This window comes from Felis catus, chromosome D4 (assembly GCF_018350175.1).
Source record: "Felis catus isolate Fca126 chromosome D4, F.catus_Fca126_mat1.0, whole genome shotgun sequence".
NCBI classification, from domain to species: domain Eukaryota; kingdom Metazoa; phylum Chordata; class Mammalia; order Carnivora; family Felidae; genus Felis; species Felis catus.
This window is the reverse complement of record NC_058380.1, coordinates 8,574,881-8,599,358: the sequence shown is the minus strand read 5'-3', so window position 1 is coordinate 8,599,358 and position 24,478 is coordinate 8,574,881. Positions and strand designations below refer to the sequence as shown.

Sequence of the window (24,478 nt, the reverse complement as noted above, 5' to 3'; positions counted from 1 at the left end):
AGTTGCCTCTTACGCTTTAGGTATCAGCTTAGAGACCCCTTCAGACTCCCCTATCCTCCACCTCGGCACCAAGCTCGTTTCCTTCCCAGCGCTGATAACGTAGAACTACGTTCAGCCTGTACCCTCGGCCCCCGGCGTGCACAGGGTCGAGTGGATGTTTGCCACACACGACAGAAAGGCTGACCGCCACGGGCACGGCACGGGCCGGGATCCTAGAGGGAAGGCAGCTCGGGCCAACCCAGCAGCCCTCTCAGGGCAAAGTAAGAGGAAGACAAGTCGTGAACCCGCCCCGGTCGCCAGTCTCCCGTCTCCCCCAACTCTCCCAGAACAGAAAAGGTCACAGAAGACTGTCCAGCGGGTGACAGGCGCGAGCACCTCTACCCTCTGGCGGCTCGGACAGACCCACCCCCTGCAGCTCGGGGAAGGGGGCAAACGAACCCCTCCAGGGGCGGCCGCCGAGGCCGCCGCACTCACCGCACACGTGGGGCCGAGGCGGGCGGGGGCCAGGCTCCGCCGCGCCGCTTCCGCTTCCTCGACTTGCCCCGCCCCCAGGCCCGCCTTTTCCTTCTAGCGCAACGGAGCTGGGGTTAAAGGAGAGGCCTTAGCCAGGAAAACGGAAATTCGGCATTTCTATTGGTCCGCTTCCAGCACTTCCTCTGGAGGCGCCACGGCTGCGCCGTGCGCGGGTATTGGCCCTTGACAGGATCCGTAGGGCGATCGCGTATCGCCGGCGCCTGAAAGTGACGTCGTTAACCCTGTCGTTCCCAGGCCCGAGAAAGCAAGGCAGCTTCTCGCCCACGCGTCTGTTGTTGAAACGGAGTCCCGGGGTGGCGACTGAGCTAATACCAAAATAATTGATTTTTTTTTTTTTTTTAAGAGTGCTTTCATTTGCACCCTCTCTGGTAGTCTAGCCTGAAGGATAAAAGGGTGTTCTCGGAAGTCGGTTTGAATTTTAATCCCGGGTTTTTTCGCTTTGTGGCTTTGGCAAATTACTGTATGTCTCTGAATGTTTGTTACCAGCTCGATAAAGTAGAGATCGCTAAATCACACATAGCGCTTAGCACAGTGAATGACCCTGGTAAGCGCTCATTAAATGTCATTTTTAACGCCTCCTCGTGTCTCCAGGCTGCATTATCCCATTTTCCACTCTAGGAAATGAGACTACAGTTAGGATATTATCCTCACTTTTCAGCTGGAGAAACTAACCACATATTTGGTTATGATACCTGTCATTGGATTTAAGGCCCTTTGAGATAATACAGGACGATCTCATCCGAAGGTCCTGACTTAGTGATACGGCAAAGATCTTCTTTTCCCAAATAAAGTCCCTTTAACAGGTTCTGGGGTTTGGGACATAACACACCTTTTGACGACCCGGAAAGTTGAGGAATTAGGACATGATTCCAAGTGTGTCAAGCGTCAGATTTTACTGTCTTGCAAACGACACCATCTCTTGTCCCTTAAGGCATTAGGCTTAAGACTGGTAATTTTCTAGACTTCCTGAGGGCAGGGCTGTCATTATTCAGGCACACATCCCACTACTCAGCACATAGCTGTTTAGTAAGTACTTACTGTTTGCCTTAAGTATTATAAGTGTGTTTGCATTTCAGTTCACTTAAGTCTCATAAGAACAACTGCAGTAGGGCTTCTCCCTTCATTTTATGGAAACAAAGGGAAACACAGTAAAGTTGATCGGGTGAGCCTGACTCCAAACTCAACAGGACTGCCCCTGGACTGCTTTCCCTAATCCATTGGTTCTCTAGTAAATGCTCAAAAGCAGAGATACACCCTACCACACAATACCTGGAACGGATACATTTTTCTTTGTAAGGCCACAGACAGTGGCGCCGCATATCCTCTCAAACGCGTCCATGTAAATACCTTAAACATAGACATCAAAACCCTACTTACTATTCATTTGTCTTTTCACTAGGGAGGCAAAATAATGATCACATACCAAAGTCCTAGATTATTACCAATAATGCTATTTATCAAGTCCTTTGTGCTACCAAAAAAATGAATGGACTTGAGTCAATTTTGTTTGGAATGAGTCTAAAGTGTCTCCTGTCTTTGCAGAACAGCAACAACAACAACAAAGAAGCTTGTCTAGAACTTTGCAATGAACCAAATTAAGCCCATTAATTCTTCAAATATCTAATGATCTAAATGATCTAAATCTAATGATCTAAGAATATGTGTATTCCTACAAGCATAAAATGCTCTTGTTAAATGATACAGCATGTAACTTAATCAGAACCATCAGACTTGTACACATCTAAGAGGTCTTATAGCACTGTAATTAAGATGATTGGTACTGGAATCAAATGAATCTGGCTTAGAATCCAAGGTCCATAGGGCCATGGACAAGACAGGTAATTTGTATGGGCCTCAGTTTCTGCTTACATAAAATGAGAAAAGTAGTATTTATCTTTTGAGGTTGCTGACATGACTCAAGAAATAACTGTAAAGTTATTAGCCAGTAGTAAATGTTGAGTGATTCATACCTTGATCTAGGAGAAAGACACAGAGAGAGAACCAAGCTGTATCCATGAGAAACGCTCTTGGGGGCAAGGAATGGAAATTTCCGCTAATAGTGGCTTAAGCGGTAATTTTCTTCACAACAAAAATTCTAAAGGTAGTCAGTTTTCTAGTTCAGTGATCCAAGTGTCATCAAAGACCCAAGCTCTTTCAATTTCCGGGCTCTGCCACCCTTAGTGTGTTGACTTCTAATGTTCTCGCTTGTTGTTTTTATTTATTTTCTCCCTCCACCCCCGTCCTTTGTTCACCCTCAGCCATTCTCCCCCTGAGTGCCCCCTCCCCCACTCTGGCAACCACCAATCTGTTCTTTGTTTCTATGACCTTGGATTTTTTAGATTCCACACAAAAGTGAAAGCATACCATATTTGTTTTTCTCTGACTTATTTCACTGTTGCTTTCTGAGGCCAGATGTACTCAGTTCCAGGATATGTATTAGAGTTTAGGACTAGGAGAATGGGGAAAGGGATGAAATCCACTTTTTCCACCCAAATAGGACTCTGTCCTTCTATCCCAGAAGGAAAAAAACCGAGCAGCATTTACCTTCTATTTCAGAGCCCGGAACTGGGTTACATGGCCACCCTCAGGACTGGAAGACCATCAAACATAATGTTAATCATGGCATTTGGATGTAATTATTTTTCCAGTACTCCAGTAAAATTAAAGGTCACTTGGCAAATATGCTTCCATCCAGCAGTAGAGATTTAATCTACAATTTAAACTAATCTGGTTTAAAACTTAAAATAACTGTAGTAAGCTAAAAATTAAAATAATTGTAGTATTCAAGGTGGTGGGTCTCAATCTTGGCCACACATCAGAATCACCTGTGGAGTCAAAAAAGCAAAACACAACAAACCAGTAATGCTGATTTAATTAGTCCGAAGTAGGACCTAGGCATTGAGGGTTTTGAAAATTCCCCAGATCGGGCTACCATGTAGCTAAATTAAGAGCCACTCGTTTAAAGAATGGATTTCTAGTTGTTGATTTGATTTCCTAGTTAACTGAGGATTAAACCCTTTAATCTTCTGGTCCTTCCTTTCGCATCACCAGAATTAAAGAATTAAATGTATAATACATTTGTTTCTGGAAGTAGAATGTCTTGGGCATAACTGTATCCTCCTTGCTGCTTGAGGTCGCCATTAGTTATTTAATATTATTATATGTTGAAAATGGCTTAAATTTGAAATACCTACTGGTAAATGTATTCTGAAAGATGTTTGCTTTTTTTTTTTTTCAATTCCTCATGATTTTGTGCAATTTTTCTCTTTTTCATAAAAATAAAGTGTTAGGTGTTAGCTCCCACACATGTCCCCTTTCCTAAAATCAGTTCTTTAGAGTTCTAATTAATGGATTTTTAACTAATTGGTGTTGTTTCTCTGCTTCCCAAATGTGTAAGCAGGGATAAAGGGCATGTTATTGATATAAAGCATAAGTGAGATTTTGGCAAAGATCGAGTTTTATTTTCAGGGCCTATTAGAATCACAAATCCATGGAAACGGAACAGTTGCCAACACATTTTCCTTTAGTAAAAAAGAACTGCTTCTGAGTAGGGTGGATTATGTTTTTCAATACCACAGATTTGCTTAAAAGTACACTAATATAGTCCAAACATTAATCGTGCACTCCTCATGTCCTGGTTGCTATCTTAGAAGCACAAAACCGACTTTGTCCTAATTTACTTTCTTTGGTTACACGCTTAAGGGCAGCACGAAAAAGACATGACCAAAATAAAAGTTTCTCTGACTGTAGTATAAAGTATCACTTTTAATGAAAGATCCTGTCAGCAGGTGATGGAGACATAAAAACCAAGACTAATTAATATCACATAAAGCCCACGAGTTACCATTTATACGGAGAACACTTACAAGGCACTATGGTTTTATAAACCCAAACTCCTCAAGGGATGGGTACAAGTTTCAGGTTTGAGCTAGAATGAGAACACTTCACACGTTTTTAAGTTTTTGTTTAACTTTTGTTTGAATTTTCTTTACAGGCTCGATAAGAGGTGTTCCCTTTGGAAAGCAGTGACCGGTTTTAACGTCCGATTTCCTGGATTTGTGAGCAATAAAGACTTGATAACCAAGCATATTAGTAATTCTACATTTTCCCATTATTCTCATTTCACTTTTAAAAATGATAGGAAGTACACGTCAGGCGTTACCGTGATGCCCTCCTCCTAGCCACCCCGATTTCCTCCTCCCTTGAAAAGAAAGGAAAAAAAAAAATGAACCAACTAGCCTCAACCCATTGCGTCTGCTTGAAATCTCCAGGAAGCAGGTGCCAAGATAGAATTAGGAGGCCAAGAAACGTATTGGCAGACAAGCCGATGAGGGGCGAGAAGAGAGAGAAGAGCGAGCAATGAGTGGGAGGAGGCTGAGACCATGGTGCTGACCTGATACCTGTGAAGGGAGACACGGAAGGGAGAGGATGTGGTGGACGACGTTCGGACTGTAGTGGAGCTCTGAGGAAGTCCAGGCCAACGCGGGGCTCCCGAGCCAAGCCTGCCCATTAAAGGAGACCGAGATGTGTAGGCATGGCCCAGCTCCAGTACCCTCTCTGTGCTCAGTCATTGTTTGGGCAACCCAGGGACAGAATGGCCTCAACATGAATGCTGTGCTGGAGCCTGACGTTGTGGCCTCTGGAGGCCGTCAGCTAGCCCCTCCACCTGGTGATCAGAAGTAATAGCCCCTGCCGGGATGGTGACTCCTTTTCTCACCATTGGTCCTGGACACAAGGAATCCATTATATCCAGCTGGCATCCACAGCTCAATGGAACTCTTGCTCTGTCCCCTGGCAAGAACGCATTCTCTCTGGGGACAAGGACCGCTAATCCTACAGAGCTCAAAGTCTTGGGGGGCAGGAAGCACAAATCGCCCCAAGTTTCATTGAGAAGGAGAAGTGGGGCCGTGCTTGCTTCTACCCCTTAGTTCCTAGACCCCTGCATTCTTCTTACAGCATCATATAGGGATCTTGGGTTTGGACTTATTCTACACTCTGGAAGAGAGCTCCCCATGTTTGTAGATGATGGCCTCTTAGGGGGTGCTCCAGCTGCCCTGACAGCAGGCCATTGCCATACTCTATCAGGCTGATTGCCTCTGGGTGGTACAGCGTGGAATATGACCTGTGGATCACATGACCTTTTTTGACTTAAATTATATCCCCCGCTCACATACTGTTATGTAGGGTTCTGTGCCTATCGATCAAGCACTTCATAAGCTTTGAGACGGTGATGCTGACAGAGGCTCCGTGGGCAGGAAAGGTCAGCCCATACTTGGAATAGGACTCCGTTCCTAGGGAGAGAAACTGCTGGTCATTCCGGATTGAAAGGAGCCCAGTGTCATCAACTGTGGGTGGATGGTAGCTGTTGGTCTCTTTGGGAAATAAAGCCATGTCAGGGGCTCAGCATTGGTTCTGTGGCTGGCAGTTTCGACATTCAGAGGAAGTAATTAGGTTGGCGTTGGTAAGTGGAAGTTATGCCGTTGGGCCCATGTGTAGCCTCTGTCTCTGACATTATGACCACGCCATTCATGTACCCATCATGCCAGTTCTAGAGTACCCAGAGCTGAGAACTGATGTCAACTGGTTGAGTCATCTTGTCAACCTAGTCGTCCAATGTTCAGGGCGGATGCCTTTTGACTGGTATTAACATGAAATGTTCACATCTTGTGTCCACTCCCATATGTCTCATCCACACGCCTTTACCCTGTGGATGGTTTTTATTTCCCATCATCCTTTTCCCTCCAGGCTCTGACCAGCTGGTTGGGCCACTGCCCAATGATTAGGAATCTCTATATGTTCTCATCTTGGGCCACTTTCCTTCTCCATAAAGCGGATGACAAGGAGCACTCCCTGCCCTCTAAAAAGATTTTCCCTCTCCACTGTCTTTCGGCCCGTATGAGAATGTAATGCTGTTGTCGGGTTTCAGTTTCTCCCCCACAAACTGAGCCCAGTCATCCGTAATCCATGCTTGGGCTTTCTCCTGCTCCTTCAGCTGTCTGTATGACACCTTATTATCAGATCATGGATGAGAGCTTGGGGAAGGGAGCTGGTACCATCATGTGGGTGATATGGAGGTCTGTGCTCCCTGATCATGCAGCTAACTTGTGTCCTCTGGTCTTACTCAGGCCCAGTTCCTGATGCATCATTTCTGTTTTACATGGCCGGGCCCATCTGGCTTTGTGAATTGACAGGCAAGACAGAACTCGGCTCTTAATGAACAGATCTGGACGGATGGTCAATGCTATGCTATAGTCAGGTATTCTATCTCTGTTAGGGCTCAGGAACATGCCAGGAGCTCTTTTTTGAGGTGTGTGTAATTCTCCATTACACATGGCATGATCCTGGGCCAGAACACCAAGGTCCTGTGGTGGGATCTTCCTAATCGGGTTACTATGAATTCTACGCTGCATTTTTTTTCTCACCACTGACACCTCCACACCACAGCGTCTGCCAGATGTTCTGGTCTAAGTGGGAAATCTGCCTTCACTACAGCCTGGACCTGCTGTGCAGTTCTTTCCCGATCCAGGCCCCACTTAGGACTGGCATCCTTCCATGTCCTCCGGGGTACGCACTGGGACAGGATCCCTACATGTGCAAGACGTGGCATTGTACTTTTTATTTCACAACAGGGAACGCAGGATGTAGCAAAATGCCTTTACTGGGGAGGGGACTGCCTGACATATCCCTGGCCTTAAAAATGTGTACCTCCTTCTTTTCAGCCCTACCTTTTAGGATGCCCGAAAGCTTTACTGAAGTGGTCTGTCCCTGAATCTTTACAGAGTTTGTCTTCCAGCTTCCGGCACACGTGTTTCTTACCAAGGTCTCCAGCCCACTAGCCGTGTCTTCATCTGATCGATGTGACGGATCAATGTGAAGTTCTTCAGGTTGTCCAGATGGTCCAGATCTCTCCGGACTATATTAAGACAGGAGGTGGGCGAGCTAACATGGCCCTGGTACAGAACTGTAAATGAATATTGTTGTTCATTCCAACGAATGCGAACTGCTTCTGATTCTATTTTCCATCTATTTTTTTCCATCCTATTTTACCATCTGCCACGGCAACTCAGGCGTCTCACCTTTGCTCTCCGGGCTTTAGAAAGCCACGTAGCAGTGTGTTCGCCCCCTTCCCCGGGGTCCTCGCCGGGGTGTTAAATCCCATGTCCCAAGAAAGTGACTCCAAGTCAACGTTTCCCTGCCTGTTCACTTTCAGCTTCTAACCCCTTGGTCAAACACCCTCACAATCCACCCCCCACCCCCCGCCCCCGACTCCTGCTTTGCCCCTGACGGTATATGCTGGCCAATCCTCGCAGGTCTTCGGGGGCATACTCTCTTTTCTCTGCAATCAGGCCCAGCCTGTCCCCGGCTCGGTTATGCTGGGAGGTAACTGCAGTTATTGGCCTGCCAGCCAGGAGGGGCAGCTGAGGGGGGAGCGGGTGTTGCCTTGCAGGGAGAGGCATCTGCAGTATCTTCCTGCACAAGGGAAGTCTAGCTCTTAATTAGAAAGGTGTGGGTCACCTCTGCAAGCTCTGCATGGTACCACCTTTGTAAGTTACCATGGAGGCCTCTGGCTCTCCCGGTGGTCCTTATTCACCTGCTTCCAGTTTCTCATTATCACTCGGCAGGGAACCCTCCAACTTCACTCTCCTTAAATACACCGGACCCCCTTTCACTTTCAAAATGCCTGGGCCACTGTACTGGCAGTTCCCCTCCACCAGATGTCCCCCGGTCACCCGCGGTGATTTTTTTTTATTTTTATTTTTATTTTTATTTTTTTGTAACCGAGCAACCAACCGTCTGATGCCAAGGACTAGCCGTGCCTCACATACCACTTGGATTGTGATCCTCCTCGCCAGCCATGGTGAATAAGCCAGTCTCAAAACCCCATCTGATTGCCAGCTTTCTGGAATCACTGCTGGTACCTTTTGTGTTATTTCAAGCTTTCTGGGAAGTGCAAAGCAAAGACAGAGTTAGAAATCTAAGAGATGTACGCAGGGAATATAAAGGAAAGTGGAAACACGGTTAAGTGGGAGCGCCTCTAACTGCAACGCAGGAAGGCAGGATTGATGAGAAGAGACCCAGAGAAAGGTCCAGAAGGTTTTCGGCCAGGCTGGAGTGTCTCCTCGGAAGAGACCCAGTTGGGACAGGAATGTGGATGGTGCGCCTTGGCCATTGCTCTGTGCCTGGCTTGCAGCCACCCTGGGAGACTGTGGCCTTGGCTTGAATACCGTGGTGGACCCAGAAGGGGTGAGGGCTGGAGGCTCTCAACCCACCATACCTCTCACCTCTTGCAGCAGGTTCTGACTCGTGGGGGGATGGGAGCGTGTGCTCTTGGCCTGCCGCAGTCACGTGACTAGTTCCGTGGCAAGACCAGGATGAAAACCAGAATCATCACTAGGGTTTTAGAAGACTTGGGGCGCCTGGGTGGCTCAGTCGGTTGAGCGTCCGACTTCAGCTCAGGTCACAATCTCGCGGTCCGTGAGTTTGAGCCCCGCATCGGGCTCTGGGCTGATGGCTCAGAGCCTGGAGCCTGTTTCCGATTCTGTGTCTCCCTCTCTCTCTGCCCCTCCCCCGTTCATGCTCTGTCTCTCTCTGTCCCAAAAATAAATAAACGTTGAAAAAAAAATTAAAAGAAAAAGAAGACTAATCCTCTGCCCTTCTTATATTTGGGGGGGCAAGATTTAATTTCTGTTATATATTCTTCAACATATGATCTAGTATTGAACAACTCAAAGCAATAGGCCCTCAAAAAGGCCACCATCGACAATAAGTTATACAAACTATTGAATCAAAATACATCCTAGCATTGAAAGTAGAAGTTCAGTCTTGGGGAGCTACACAATTCGGTGTTTGTTTTGATACATCTTTGTTAAGACTTGGTATATGTAAGGCGGGGTGCCCTTGGTGCCTGTCTGTAAGATAGGGACACTAAAATAACAATCTAGAATTTTAAATTTGGTGGCCAAGAACTTTACATATTTTAATATGTTTTTTTTTTACTTTTTTATTTTTATTTTTTAATGTTTTTATTTATTTTTGAGACAGAGAGACAGAGCATGAGCGGGGGAGGGGCAGACAGAGAGGGAGACACAGAATCCAAAGCAAGCTCCAGGCTCCCAGCTGTCAGCACAGAGCCTGAGGCAGGGCTTGAACTCATGGACTGTGAGATCATGACCTGAGCTGAAGTCGGACGCTTGACCGACTGAGCCACCCAGGCACCTCTTGATATGTTTTTTTTTAAATTTTTAAAGTTTATTTATTTGTTTTGAGAGAGAGAGAGTGAGCATGGAAAGGACAAAGAGAAAGGAAGAGAGAGAGAATCCCAAGCAGGCTCCACGCTATTAGAGTGGAGCCCGATGCGGGGCTCAAACTCATGAACCAAGAGATCATGACCTGACTGAAAACCAAAAGCTGGACGCTTAACCAACTGAGCCACCCAGGCGCTCCAATATCTGTTTTTTTTTTAAACACCATTGTACCATTTCTTTAAAAAAAGTTTTTTATCGTTTATATTTGGAAGAGAGAGAAAGGGAGAGAGACAGCGAGCATGAGCAGGGAAAGGGCAGAGAGAGAGGGAGACACAGAATCCAAAGCAGGCTCCAGGCTCTGAGCTGTCAGCACAGAGCCCGACGCGGGGCTCGAAGTCACGAACCCACAAGATCATGACCTGAGCCAAAGTCAGACGCTTAACCCCATCATTGTACCATTTCAGATAAATTTGCCATACGAGAGCTGGGAAATTGTCTTGTTTGCTGTCATATTTCCAGGACTTGCTTCCAAGATGGCTTGGCATGTATTTGGTTGTCAATAGCATCTGTTAAATAAGTGCCACTGCTGAACTAGAAACCCCTAAGAGTAGGGATCATGGTCATTTTCTTCACTGGCACACAGTAAGAACTTACGTCAACAAATCCAGCCACCATCTTTATTCAGTGGCTGCTATGTCCTGGGCACTGTGTTAGGCGCTAGGGACATATTAACCAACAAAAGTAAGACTCCCTGCCAATAAACATCCAACAGTAACAAATGAGAGCTAAGTGCACTGGAGGAGATGTTACGGCTACCACAGTGGAAAGAATAAAGCCGGGTAATGGGAGAGCCAGGTTGGGCGGACAGATTACAATCGTAAATGGGGTGGTCAGAGTGACGTCATTGAGAAGGAGAGATTTCAGAGAAGACTTGGGAGTTGGCCCAACATCTCTGGGGGAGGAGCTTTCCAGGCAGAGGAAAGAGCTAGAACAGGGGATACAAGGCGGGAGTCATCCATCATCACACATGACTGGTGTCCTTGAGGAAGAGGGAGGAGGCCTGTGTCCCTGGTGTCGGCTAAGGGAAGAAACTAGCAGGACACAAGGTCAGTAGGAGTGCTTGGCAAAGCATAAATGGATTTTTAGGCCAGATTGAAGACTTTGGGTTTTACTTTGAGCAAAAAGAGGAACCATCTTAGCGTTCTGAGCAGTGGAGAAAAGGATCTGACTTCAAACAATAAACTTTGTTGGGGCGCCTGGGCTCCGTTCATTGAGTGTGTCTGACTTTGGCTCAGGTTATGATCTCATGGTCTGTGAGTTCAAGCCCCGCGTCAGGCTCTGTGCTGACAGCTCAGAGCCCGGAGCCTGCTTCGGAGTCTGGGTCTCCCTCTCTCTCTGCCCCTCCCCTACCTGTGCTCCGTCTCTGTCTGTCTCTCTCAAAAAGAAATAAGCATGAAAAAGAAACAGTAAACTTTGTAGAATTAATGCATATTGTGAAGTAGCTATGATCATCTAATTCTGTGGCCCAAGAACAGGTTCTGGCAAACTCCATGTAAGGATGTGTATTTTCCTGATTTTTCCTGAGCGTCACATTCTTGCTCTCCAGGGAGCCCCTGGTCTTATGCCACCGGATCATTCCCACTTTACAGCCATAGGGGGAGTTGTCTACCAGTCGTGTCATCACGACTAACTTCTGGATACATTTGTTAGTTTCTAGAGCATTTCTACAATTTATTATGCCACTCAAATTATCACGACAACCACATGTGGTGGGGATTAGATCACACCTATGTCACAAATAGAAACACAGGAGTTGAGAGGTGATATCTATGTTGACCACAGTCACTCCGTTAATGAATGGTAGAGTCTGGATTTTGCCTCCTTGTCTGGTGTTTATGGGGCCGCACTGTAGGTCTGAAAGAGGTGAAGTTCATCTTCCCCAGGCAGGGCTCACCGTCCAGGTGGGAGGCCAGGATAGGAGTCAACAAAGTGCCAAAAATATCAGAATAAAGAAGTAGAGGCCAAGTGCCAAAGTCGTGGTGGGTTTAGCAGAAAAAAGGCCCACAAAGAGGATGCGGGTTGTAACGGTTGGTACCCTTAGATATACCGAAATGGGTGGGGGGAGCGTTGAGGTGGTGGGAATTGTGCCCCCAGCAAATTCTCGGGGTCAAGACAAACACTGTGTCCCCTAGGAAAGGGTGAGTAGACACAAACGGTTGCAATCTCCACGTGGAGTGGGGGTTCCAGGAAATAGAATTACCACAGGTAGAAAAAGGCTGTGTTATACCGAGTCCCAGGTCATAGACTAAGAACCATTTGTTCCATTCACTGGAGGTTGACGATAATTTCTGAGCAGAGATAGTGATGTTTGCAAAGTTGGTTTGCTTTTGTTACTCTCTTCGAACTTTATTTTTTTAAGTTTATTTATTTAGTTCGAGAGAGACAGAGACAGCACAATGGGGAAGGGGCAGAGAGAGAGGCAAAGAGAGAATCCCAAGCAGGCTCTGAGCTGTCAGCACAGAGCCTGATGCAGGGCTTAAGCTCCCCAAACTGTGAGATCACGATGAGAGCTGAAACCAAGAGTGAAATGCTCCACCGACGGAGCCACCCAGATGCCCCAAATCTCTTTGACCTTTTTAAGAACGCTCAATGTAACAAGACTGTGCCAAAATGCTTTAGCGGCATGGCTGGCAGTGTCTTGGAACTGAATTCCCCCAGAAGTCAACCCTAAAACAAAAATCCAAGGGAAAAGGACTGATTTTGGAGGCAGTGCCAGGAAATACCAGTAAGGAACTGGGGGAGAGAGGGAAAAGAAGGCTGCCGACGAAGTGTTCACTCTGAAGCTATCTACCATTGTGGGTAACTGGAGATTAACCTTGTTGGGGAGCTCTGGGAGCCAGTGTAGAACACACACCCAAGGGGTGCAGGAGTTGGGGTGTTTATACACGTAAGCTCCCACCAGTTATGGGTTGAGGGTTGCTTCTGGAGATGGCGGCTGTAGCGAGGTAGCATCGGCAGAAACCCTCAAAGATGCATCTGCTGGCGGGGGAGAGGGGTGGACGGTGCTCAGTGAAGAAGTGACGGTGGCAGATATGAACAGGCCACCGGCAGGAATAACTGAGGATCATTTCAGTCCCCTGAGCACAGAGTGACATGGGTCCAGACCGATGTGCCGAGGGCAGGGGGTGAAAAGAAGGAACAGATTTTAAGAGCTCTTATAAAGGAAGAGTTGCAAGCTTGGTCTTCCAGACTCTTGCCTTACAAGGGGACAAGTGACTCTAGCCCTTTAATGACACTGAGGTTAAACTCTGAGAAATGTTGGCCTGGCCCCACATGGCATCTTTTGAATACATCTGAGAACATGAGTATTCTAAGACTAATTTTAAAATACCTATAAATTACACATATTAGGCAAGGACCTGGGAAGAGGGGTGATAATACTTCTAAACACGCTCAAGGGAGAGTACTGGAACACACGACCCAATTCCAGACTCGCTCATTTAGTTACCCTGCCTTTTTCATGGGAACGAAAGAAAAAATAATGAAGAAATAATGCGAATCAGGAACATTACCTAAGAATAACTGACACCAACAAAACAAATAAATAAATAAGGTTAGTACAACCTCATCGTTGGCTCAAATATTTCAAGCAGGAGCTTTTGAGAAAACTCACCAAAGTCTGAAAATCAGAGAATAGAAGCATTGGAGAATAAGTTACTAGGGCATGAATGTGGCCTCATTCTCAAAGCTAGGACTGAAAGATCGAGAGGCATTTGCCCTGTCCTCACCCCATGTTCCTCGGCAGGACAGACAAAGGAAGGAAGGAAGGAAGGAAGGAAGGAAGGAAGGAAGGAAGGAAGGAAGAAGGAAGAAGGAAAGAGAAAGAAAGAAAGGAAAGAAAAGGGAAGGGAAAGGAGAAAAGGAGAAGAGGAGAGGAGGGAAGGGGAGGGGAGGAGAGGGGAGAGGAAGGAAGGGGAGAGGAGGGGAGGGGAGGGGAAGGGAGGGGAGGGGAAGGAAGAGAAGAAAAATAAAAAAATAAAAAAATAAAAAAGAGGAGATCCTGGAAGAATGGAGCCTAAGCAGAGGGGAACTGCTGCAGGGGTTGGGAGGGCTGGGATCGGAAGGGGTGGAGGTGGAGTCAGGGCAGGTGGGACTCTCGGGAAGTGCGGGAGGCGGAGCCAAAGGGCCTGCCCTTCAAGGTCGTGGGGCTTGGCGAATGGGCTTTTCCTTGGCAGCCATGATGAACTAAAACATTACAGGACCCCTTCCTCAATTTTACAGGCAGCTAAGAGCCTTGGAGGACTCCATGATCCATGAACAAGGGAGGACTTTCTAAACCAGCTGAAAACATTCACTCCCTCTGGTGAATGGGAGTGTAGGCAAATCAATCTGATTTAAAAAGAAAAAATGCTGATTCTTGCAGCAAATTCGCACCTGCAGTGGAAGGAATAACTAAGACATAACCTTTACTTTTCGTTTTTTTCTCCTGTTTGCTCTGTTGAAATTAGGCAGTGGAAGTCCCGTTTTGAGGTTCACATGGGTGGGGGGCTGTGGGTGATATTCTGCCGAATTTGTGGTTGGACCCGCACGACTTTTTGCAGACCCTGTCCGTCGGGAGAGGCTCCTCCCCACTGACATTCCGTGGTGACTTCTCAGAATTGGCTTTCCACCCACTTCTGGATCTTTCTCTTCCCTCCATCAGAAGTTGATCTGTGAACAAAAAGGGAGGCAATATGCCCAAGGGGATGGAAATCTTTGAAAGGTATATGACTGAGAGGAATAAGGATAGAGGAAGGAGAGCAAAGCAAAGAGAATAGACGAAGCCAGAGAGTGAAGCAGAACACGAGGCTGGGAAGAAAAAGCAAAGGAGAAGAGCAGAGGGGGAGGGGGGAGGAGGAGGAGGGGCTTGCTCAGTCTCTGGTCCTTCTGTCTTAGCAAGTGCTACCCACGCCTGAGTATTCAGTACTCACTGCTCCTTCCTCTGTCAGTGTGAGCGCCCCCGGAAGTGCCCCCCAAGCCAGCTTGTTAGTAAACGTTTATGGACACAGGGGCACTAGCCAGATGTCTCCTGGGACTATTTCATTTATTTAGTAACGTGGACATATTAGAGCCACATTTAAAATAATACGCAGGGGCGCCTGGCTGGCTCCATGGGTTAAGCACCTGACTTCAGCTCAGGTCACCATCTCACCATTCCCAAGTTCAAGCTCCACGTCAGGCTCTGTGCTGACAGCTCAGAGCCTGGACCCTGCTTCAGATTCTGTGTCTCCCTCTCTCTCTCCCCCTGTCCCCTTCAGGTTCTTTCTCTCTCTCTCAAAAACAAACATTAAACATGTTTTAAAATAACATGCAAACGTGGAAATATCGTTTGCTGTTACTCTCACATTTTATCAGTAAAGTCTCCCTATTCGTTTTTGGTGGGAGTGCCCTTGTCATCAAGAGAGGCACATTTGAAGTCACCCAATACTGTATTCAGAAAGGACTTACAACACTGAAGTTTACAACTTTAAGAAATAATTATATATATACATATATATGTATATATATATACACATATATATACATATATATGATATACATATATACGTATATACATATATATACATATATATGTATGTATATATACATATATATGTGTATATATATATACATATATACATATACATACATATATATATACATATATATGTATATATATATATACATATATATGTATATATACATATATGTATATACACATATATATATATATATATATATATATATATATATATATATATTTTCCCTTTTTGTAAAACAAATTCTTTCAGGTGCCTCTATTTATCACCCACAGTACACATTAATGGAGCTAGTAAACAGCTCACCTTCTCCAAGCAATACTGCATTTTTTAATACAAAGTAACGGAGAGAGAGCCCTATAAATGAGAACATTTGTAAGGACTGAATTCAAAGGTGATTTCCTTTTATTTTTCTTTGAAGTAAAATTCGGGCAGGTAGAATATAGTTTTTCTAGAAGAGAGAATTCAAGGACTCAAGGTGAGGGCTGATTAGTTTCAACTTAGGATATTTCAGAGATTACTGAGAACTCCAACCAAATTCTACAGAGAGAACACATCCTTGAAGATAGTTCAGCTTCCACTAGGTTCTGGACTATTCTATCCAGGTCAGCCTCTCCAGAAACTAAGCTGTGAAAGAATGCTAGCCTCATCTGTCCCCCAACCCCACCCCGGGGGTCACTTGGCAATGCCTGGAGATATTTTCAGTTGTTACTGCTGGGGCTGTATTAGAGTTGTCCAGAGAAACAGAATCAGTAAGAGCTGTGTATGCATATGCAGAGAGACTGATTTTATTTTTATTTATTTTTTAGTTTTTGCTAAATCATATGGTAAGTTTAAAAAATTTTTGGTGCATGGACTTCAAGCTATATTACAAAGCTGTAGTCATCAAGACAGTATGGTACTGGCACAAGAACAGACACTCAGATCAATGGAACAGAATAGAGAACCCTCAAATGGACCCAAAGACATATGGCCAACTAATTTTTGACAAAGCAGGAAAGAATATCCAATGGAATAAAGACAGTCTCTTCAGCAAGTGGTGCTGGGAAAACTGGACAGCGACATGCAGAAGAATGAACCTGGACCACTTTCTTACACCATACACAAAAATAAACTCAAAGTGGATGAAAGACCTCAATGTAAGACAGGAAGTCATCAAAATCCTTGAGGAGAAAGCGGGCAGAAACCTCTTTGACCTTGGCCACAGAAACTTCTTACTCAACATGTCTCTGGAGGCAAGGGAAACAAAAGCAAAGATGAACAACTGGGACCTCACCAAAATAAAAAGCTTCTGCACAGCGAAGGAAACAATCAGCAAAACTAAAAGGCAACCGACAGAATGGGAGAAGATATTTGCAAATGGCATTTCAGATAAAGGGTTCGTATCCAAAATCTATAAAGAACTTCTCAAACTCAACACCCAAAAAACAAAAAATCCAGTGGAGAAATGGGCAAAAGACATGAATAGACACTTCTCCAAATAAGACATCCAGATGGCCAACAGACACGTGAAAAAATGCTCAGCATCACTCAGCATCAGGGAAATACAAATCAAAACCACAATGAGATACCACCTCACCCCTGTTAGAATGGCTAACGTTAACAACTCAGGCAACAACAGACGTTGGCGAGGATGCAGAGAAGGAGGATCTCTTTTGCATTGTTGGTGGGAATGCAAACTGGTACAGCTGCTCTGGAAAACAGTATGGAGGTTCCTCAAAAAATTAAAAATACAACTACCCTACAACCCAGCGATTGCACTAGTAGGTATTTATCCAAGGGATACAGGTATGCTGTTTCGAAGGGACACAGGCACTCCCATGTTTATAGCAGCACCATCAACAACAGCCAAAGTATGGAAAGAGCCCAAATGTCCATCGATGGATGAATGGATAAAGAAGATGTGGTATATATATATATATATATATATATATATATATATACACACACACACAATGGAGTATTACTCGGCAATCAAAAAGAATGAAATCTTGCCATTTGGAACTAGAGGGTATTATGTTAAGCAAAATCAGTCAGTCAGAGAAAGACAAATATCGTAGGACTTCACTCATATGAGGACTTTAAGATACAAAACAGATGAACATAAGGGAAGGGAAGCAAAAATAATATAAAAACAGGGAGGGGGACAAAACATTAGAGACTCTGAAATATGGAGAACAAACAGAGGGTTACTGAAGGGGGTTGTGGGAGGGGGGACGGGGTAAATGGGTAAGGGGCATTAAGGAATCTACTCCTGGAATCATTGTTGCACTGTTTGATAACTAACTTGAATGTAAATTAAAAAAATAATAATAAATTTAAAAAAAAAGAAAAAAATTTTGGTGCACCTGGGTGGCTCAGTCGGTTAAGCATCCAACTTCGGCTCAGGTCATGATCTCAAGGTTTATGGGTTCGAGCCCCGCGTCGGGCTCTGTGCTGGCCGCTCGGAGCCTGGAGCCTGCTTTGGATTCTGTGTCTCCCTCTCTCTCTGTCCCTTCCCTGCTCGTGCTCTGTCTCTCAAAAATAAATAAAAATGTTAAAAAAATTTCTGAATATAATTTATTGTCAAGTTGGCTAACATACAGCGTATACCATGTGCTCTTGGTTTTGGGGGTAGATTCCCGTGATTCATCGCTTACATACAACACCCAGTGCTCATCCCAACAAGTGTCCTCCTCAGTGCCCATCACCCATTTCTCCCCTTCCCCGCCCTGCCCCCATCCACCCTCAGTTTGTTCTCTGTATTTAAGAGTCCAGAGAGACTGATTTTAAAGAACTGGCTTACACAATTTCGGGAGCTGGTAAGTTCAAAATTGTTAGTTCAAGTCAAAGGGCCATCAGGCTGCTGACCTGGGGGAGGGGGGTGGGTGGATACTGCAGTTCAAGGGCAAAGGCTGTTTCCCCGGCAGAAATCGTTCTTGCCTCGGGGGATGTCAGTCTTTCTACTTTCTACTCAGGTTTTCGACTGATTGGATGAGGCCCGTCCACATTGTAGAGGGTAATCTGATTTCCTCAAAATCTACTGATTTAAATGGCAATCTCACCTCCAACCATGCTCACAAAAACACCCAGAATAATGTTTGACAAGAGAGCTGGGCACCGTGCCCCAGCCAAGTTGACACAAAATTAGCCTCATGGGGAGAGTGTGTTCCTGGCATCTGGCAGCCGGGGATGCCTACCACAATCCTACGGTGCACAGGACAGCCCCCACAACAAAGAATTAATTATCCAGCCCCAAACGTCAATAGTGCCGAAGCCGGGAAACCCTGGGACCACAGGCTCCAGTCACGCGCTTGGTCACATGACTCTAACATCACTGACTGGAGGTGATGGGTGTTTTTCAGTGTGTGGGGCACCATTAGGTTCATCTGGAAAGAAATTGGTGACAACACCTTAAGTGACAACATCTTAATGAGGATCCTTCTTCCCACTTGGACTTGCTGGGAAAGAGAATTATTCCACTGAGACCCACTTATGACAAGCCTGCTGGTGTGGGATTTCTGAGCAGACACAAATTCAATTCCTTCATGTCAGCTGCAGAAATGTTCTGGAGAAAAGGAAAGGAAAGGGAGGTCCCCTGACCTGGGTAGGATGTGAGCTCCGATGTTACTGAAGTAAAAGCACCCTGGGTCTAACTCTACCCAGAAGCGTACCCACCAAAGCAGGACAGGCACACTCAAACTGACGATGAATTTGCTGAGAACAATACAGCAAATGGGTCAAGGACACAACGGCTCCATTCATTCATTCATTTACTCATTCATTCATTTCTCCATTGATTCATTCATTCATGCATGAATTCATTCATCCATTTACTCATTCATTCATTTCCCCATTCATTCATTCGCTCACTCATCTTGTGGAGGCCCTAGAATGTGCTGGGTGCTGGGCACAAAAGGAGAAGACAAGGACATGTAATTGGAAGTAGGCTACCGAGGAGAAGTAGAGGTTGTTATGTGTGGCTATACAATCTCCCGTAGAGGTGACTTTTGCTCTCCTCTCGTGGGAAAGAGTCCTGGACTCGGGGCCAGAACTGGATTCAGATCCTAGCTCTTACACTTCCTGGCCAGCCCTGCCCAGTCATTCTCTTGGATCTCCTGTAAAATGGCAACCAAAACACGTGCCCCCCCCCTCCACGCTCCCCCCTGCCCTGCATGGACTCGTGAGAAACAAGAACAGTAATGCATGGCTGTGCTTGGTCAGAAAGGACTGAACCAGTGTTTCTCAGCCCTGGCTGTACATTACAGTCACCTGGTAGCTTTTTAAAACTACCAAAGCCTGGCCATCCCCCCCTCCCATCCCCCAGCTCAGATTAATGGGATCAGAACCCCTTAGTGGAGGGCTCTAACCATTGGCATTTTTTAAAAAAATCTTTATTTTTGTGAGGGGGGGCAGAGAGAGAGAGAGAGAGGGGGAGACACAGAATCCGAAACAGGCTCCAGGCTCTGAGCTGTCAGCACAGAGCCTGATGCATTAACCAAAGTCGGAGGCTTAACCAACTGAGCCACGCAGGTGCCCCTGGCATTGGCATTTTCAAAAAGCTCCCGAGGAGAAACTAAAACGCAACCTTCCTAGATAAGCATCGTCAATTTGCATTCGCTTACTGTTCCCGGGTATTCACAGTCAAAACTTGTAATTGGGTCATCCTTGTATCCCAAGGTTGGTTTTCATGATTGACATGAAAGGTAGATTTGGGCCACTCTGCTTTTCGGAGTTTTGCTTTGGGTGAGTCTGGGGCTGGCGGCGGGGGACAGATCTCGTGGCTGGCCGTGAAACAAGGTCCATCCACAATGGAGAGTGTGATTTCCTGCTGGCAGGAAATAGGAGCCTTTAATCCAACAGACATCGGATTCTCTGCTCTGTGGCTGGCACTTGGTAGACAGAGGGGATGCTACAATCAACTGAAGAGATAATAGTCACTGCTCTCATGGAAATCATGTTCTAGCAGGAGGAGGAAGACAATAAAAGTGAGAAACACTATGCAGGAACATTAAATAAAGAAAGTGTATGGGTCTCTGATCCTGTGAGAGAAGTGAGAGAAGGAGCCTTGTTGGTACCTGGAGGTACCCAGTTTTAGGCAGCGGGAACAGCAGGTGCAAATGTCCTGAGGCAGAAGCACCATGCATTTGTTTGGGGAACTACCCGGAGGCCAGGGTTGTTGATGACAGTGAGTGTAATAGGAGATGAGATCAGAGAGTTGTCTGTCCGCCTGGACATTTCCAAAGAGGAGACATAAAAATGTGATTCTGCCGAACCTTGCTCGAGGATTCTCATGCACTGCGTCTGTTAGGCCGGGAACTGACAAGACTGGACAGATGCAAGGCAAACAGGGTAGAGCTAAGACCTGAGGGTTGGAGATGCCCCTGCGGTTTGCGGGAACGTTCCTAACCTCAAGACGAACACACGTGTGTGGCCCAGGAAGGGCATTTGCCACCAGATGGCGCTCTTCACCCTGAACCGCCCGCCAGAACCCAGACCCACAGGACGACTTCCTCCCCAGGATTCTCAGCAAGCTAGACAGAAGAGTGGTGATCATTATTACTCTCTCCTAAAGTCGACGGCCTGAAGCCCCAGAGCGAAGGGGTGAATGTAGTCCTGTGTGTTCTCAAGCAATTCTGCGGGCCCCTCTGGCGTGGACCGCCCTGAAGACTGGGTTCTTCCCCACCGAGCTCTCAACAGGGTTGAATACAGAGGTTCTTACCCCCTTTGGCAGGGCGCTGAGGCTTCTGAACTCCTCAGCATCCTGCTTTTAAATGCATAAAACAGAAGGCAGAGGATTATGAAGGAAACCAATTATATTGAAATGCAGCTATCAGGATATTTGAGAAAATGTGCTTCTTAATGCATTAAAGAATAAGATCCCAGGGCAGGCGTCCTATTCAGCGTATTTCCGAAATAATAATGAGCCAAAATGATACCTCAAGATATCCGCCACACCTGTAACGTGATGTTTGTAGCCTGCCATCGTGTCTGATGAAACTGCCTAATTTTAGTCAGAATTTAGTGAAAATAAAGATGGGTTTTCTTTTTTCTTTTTTCCTTTCCTTTCCTTTCCTTTCCTTTCCTTTCCTTTCCTTTCCTTTCCTTTCCTTTCCTTTCTTCTTTTTTTTTTTTTTTTAAACCAGTCCATGAACCTCTTCAATTCCATCCAGGGACCTCTTGGAGATTGCATGACCCTACATGAATAATCCTTGGTTCGACGTCCCTTTAATGGGTCTATCGCACATTTGACAACTGAAGGGAGCAAAAGGTCACTCAAGCTAGCCAGCCTCAAGTTCAAGAAGGAATGGTTCAGTACAAGACCCAGCACTCCTTTTGCCTCCTCACCCTCCCTGCTCTCACCCTGCCCTACGGTTCTTCCTCTCCTCATCCCTTCTTGTCACACTTCGGAAGCTCTAAGATTTCTTTACCATCTTCTCTCCCTGGGGTTTATTCTCTCCTTTAGCAGCTCCAGCCAGAGTCACTTCTGGGGACCTCCTTGCTAACGGCCCCTCCCCCCCTTATTTCTTTAGCCAGAGAAAAGGTCAGTCGCCCTCTGTCCCAGAAATGACACTCAGTCCTCTGCTCTTCCCTGCCTTTCTTCTCCCTCCCGAGGTGGAGGAGGAAGAGGGAGGACGTGGTAATTGATGAAAGCCAGCAAATCGCAATCATCAGAATAACAGAACATCCGGCAGCTGTACAATCTCTACAGCATTCTACCTCAAGTACCCCTCATTAGTCTCTATCCTCTACCCCGCTTTATTCTCCTAGCTCTGCTCCTTCCCTGAAATTACTTCTTTTGTATTTACTCTGATTGTCCTTTTCCCACGCTAAAATGCAAGCTACATGAGGGAAGGGATGTCTTCGTCACAAGGATCTCTCTAGAGTCTACAATAGGGCTGGGTGCACAGCACATGCTCCCTATTTGCAGATGCATAGTATTGTCAAAGGAATGGACCAGTTTGGAATAGAAGGGGAATACAGAGAACTCTGGCATTTCCACCATTCAGTCCTTCCCCTACCATTCTGTTTTCTTGGCTCTAAAAGTCCAAAAACACCCTGAGGGGGTTCCGCAGGGTGATGTCAATGGAGTCGAGTGGTGCAGAAGGTGACTTCTTAAGAGTTAAAGGAATAAAAGAAAGGATGAGCTTTGGTAACTCTAAGTGATACAAACATAAACACCACATTCCTATTACATAAAATGAAGAGTTTATGTAATGCAAGTATATTTTTGCCTTGTTAAATAGGCTAGAAAATATTTAATGAAAGCACATGTTTTTCTCTTTTTTTTGAAATATGAAGAAAGAAATCCCGTATTTCATACTCTGTCTGTAAAAGGCTTGTGATTTTCTACTGAATGAATTTCTTTTACATATGAAATTGAAATTGAATATATATATTCATATATATATATATTCATATATATATACATATTCATATATATATATGGAGATACACATATATTGCAAATTATTAGAGGCTGGGATAATATATATGTATATATATATATATATATACACACACACACACACACACACAAATGCAAGTTGTTACTTTATTATTGATAATTTAATTGCTTTGTAAATTGTCTTACTTTACTCATCAAGCCAAGATAGATGAGGATATTTAATCATTTTACCTTTGTGTGTGTGTGTGTGTGTGTGTGTGTGTGTGTGGGCCCAGGTAAATACAGGAGGAGTTTCCTGAGATATTGAACTGCTCCTGGTGGTACTTTTGTAGCCTAATGGGGTAACATGAGTAACAGGAGACTCTGCGTGAAAAATCCACAGCGTTTTAATTTTCTAAGAGGAGAAAAAGTAAGTTCTGCAAATCCCAGACTGGGAAGCTGAGTCTCAGTGACAGAGGAGAGCCGGCCGCCTGGACAAGCTGTAAGAGCCCCTGGGGCCAGTAGGTGGAGCCAGTGCGCAGTCCCCAAGCACAAATGGCCGCTGGGTAACTTCACTCTCTTTTTCCTGAGCACCACCCTTGGACTTCCGTACTAAGACCAAATGTGAGTCCCCTGAAAGACGTTGGAAGACCACACTAATGGTGGTATATTTTCTGACAAGTGAAGAGATGTAGGCTAAGCACAAATTAGGTGATTTCAAAGCATTTAAACATAAATAACTGGCCATTCTCAAATCTTCCAAATTTTAAGATATGTTACCCTAGGCTTCTTTTTATGATCAGCCAATTTTTAGACCCACACTGGCATATCAACTCGTTTTCAACAAATGGGTTAACAAGAAACAGAAGGTCAATTGGGGCGATTTCAGGCTGCATTGAATGAGGCCTAATATCTAGAATAAGATCTGTTTACTCTGCTCTGGGTGAGGCAGACTCCTGGGAAACTTGCAATTGGTTTGGAACACCATGTTTTTAAAAATACAGACAAATTTGAAACACTATAAGCAGAATGACAAGGATACTGAGGACTTGGGATATGCATAGGAACTATGTACAGAAGACCTGGGAATGTCTAAGGATAAGGGGGAGCAGGAGTCAGAGGGGGATAAAGTATGCTACTCAAATCTTGAGGCTGACAATAAGAGACTGTGCAGTCTGGTCGTATGTGCAGTTGCTGGTCTAGGATCAATAAAGGAAAGAGAAAGAGCTGGAATTCGGTTCAACAAACAGAAGAATATTCAAATAGTCACAGATGTTCAGAGATGAAGACATGTTATTAGGAAGGAGTGAGTTCTCATTCACCAAAGTCTTCAATCATGGATAGGCTGTAGCTACGCTTTCCAGGGATTGGGGGAAGAAGGTTCGAGTATTAGACGAGTGGTAGAGGAGGTCAAGGTTCACCATATGCTAATCTACGTACGGGTGGCAATCCAGTATAAAATTTTTACCAAGTCCCTAGAAAGATATGGGCAACACGCATCATTAATCTTATTAACTTATTCCATTTAAAGGACTATTATTTATTCTGATACTTTTTGCTTCTTGCTTTACTTGACTTTGTAAGGATACAATGCCACCTCTCATGAACTAATGTAATGACAAATAGCAGTAGGTTTTAAAATATTCTCTACCTGGTACAATAAAACATTTGGCAACCCTCCACTGAAATCTCTCACCAGTCTTGAAATACAATAAAAGCTGAAATAAAAAAAATCAAAGGGCTATTTTGCTTCGTGATCTTTAGGGTTCCTTCCA

General features: G+C 45.2%; 1 protein-coding gene across 6 annotated transcripts in view; it reads right to left on the bottom strand.

The window, feature by feature from the left end:
- Positions 1-3,968: 3,968 nt before the first annotated feature.
- The window catches only part of LOC101100603 (histone-arginine methyltransferase CARM1-like), a 294,777-nt gene continuing 274,267 nt past the window's right edge, over positions 3,969-24,478 (bottom strand). For 4 of the 6 annotated variants that reach the window (XM_045043482.1, XM_045043488.1, XM_045043487.1 and 1 more), the window contains one exon: positions 7,819-8,475. In XM_045043482.1, the coding sequence (XP_044899417.1) occupies positions 8,118-8,475 (358 nt within the window). In that variant the 3' untranslated portion in view covers positions 7,819-8,117. Of the gene's footprint in view, positions 7,496-7,818; positions 8,476-24,478 lie in introns of those variants that run through there. The other 2 variants (XR_006589076.1, XM_045043483.1) reach the window with 2 other exon arrangements.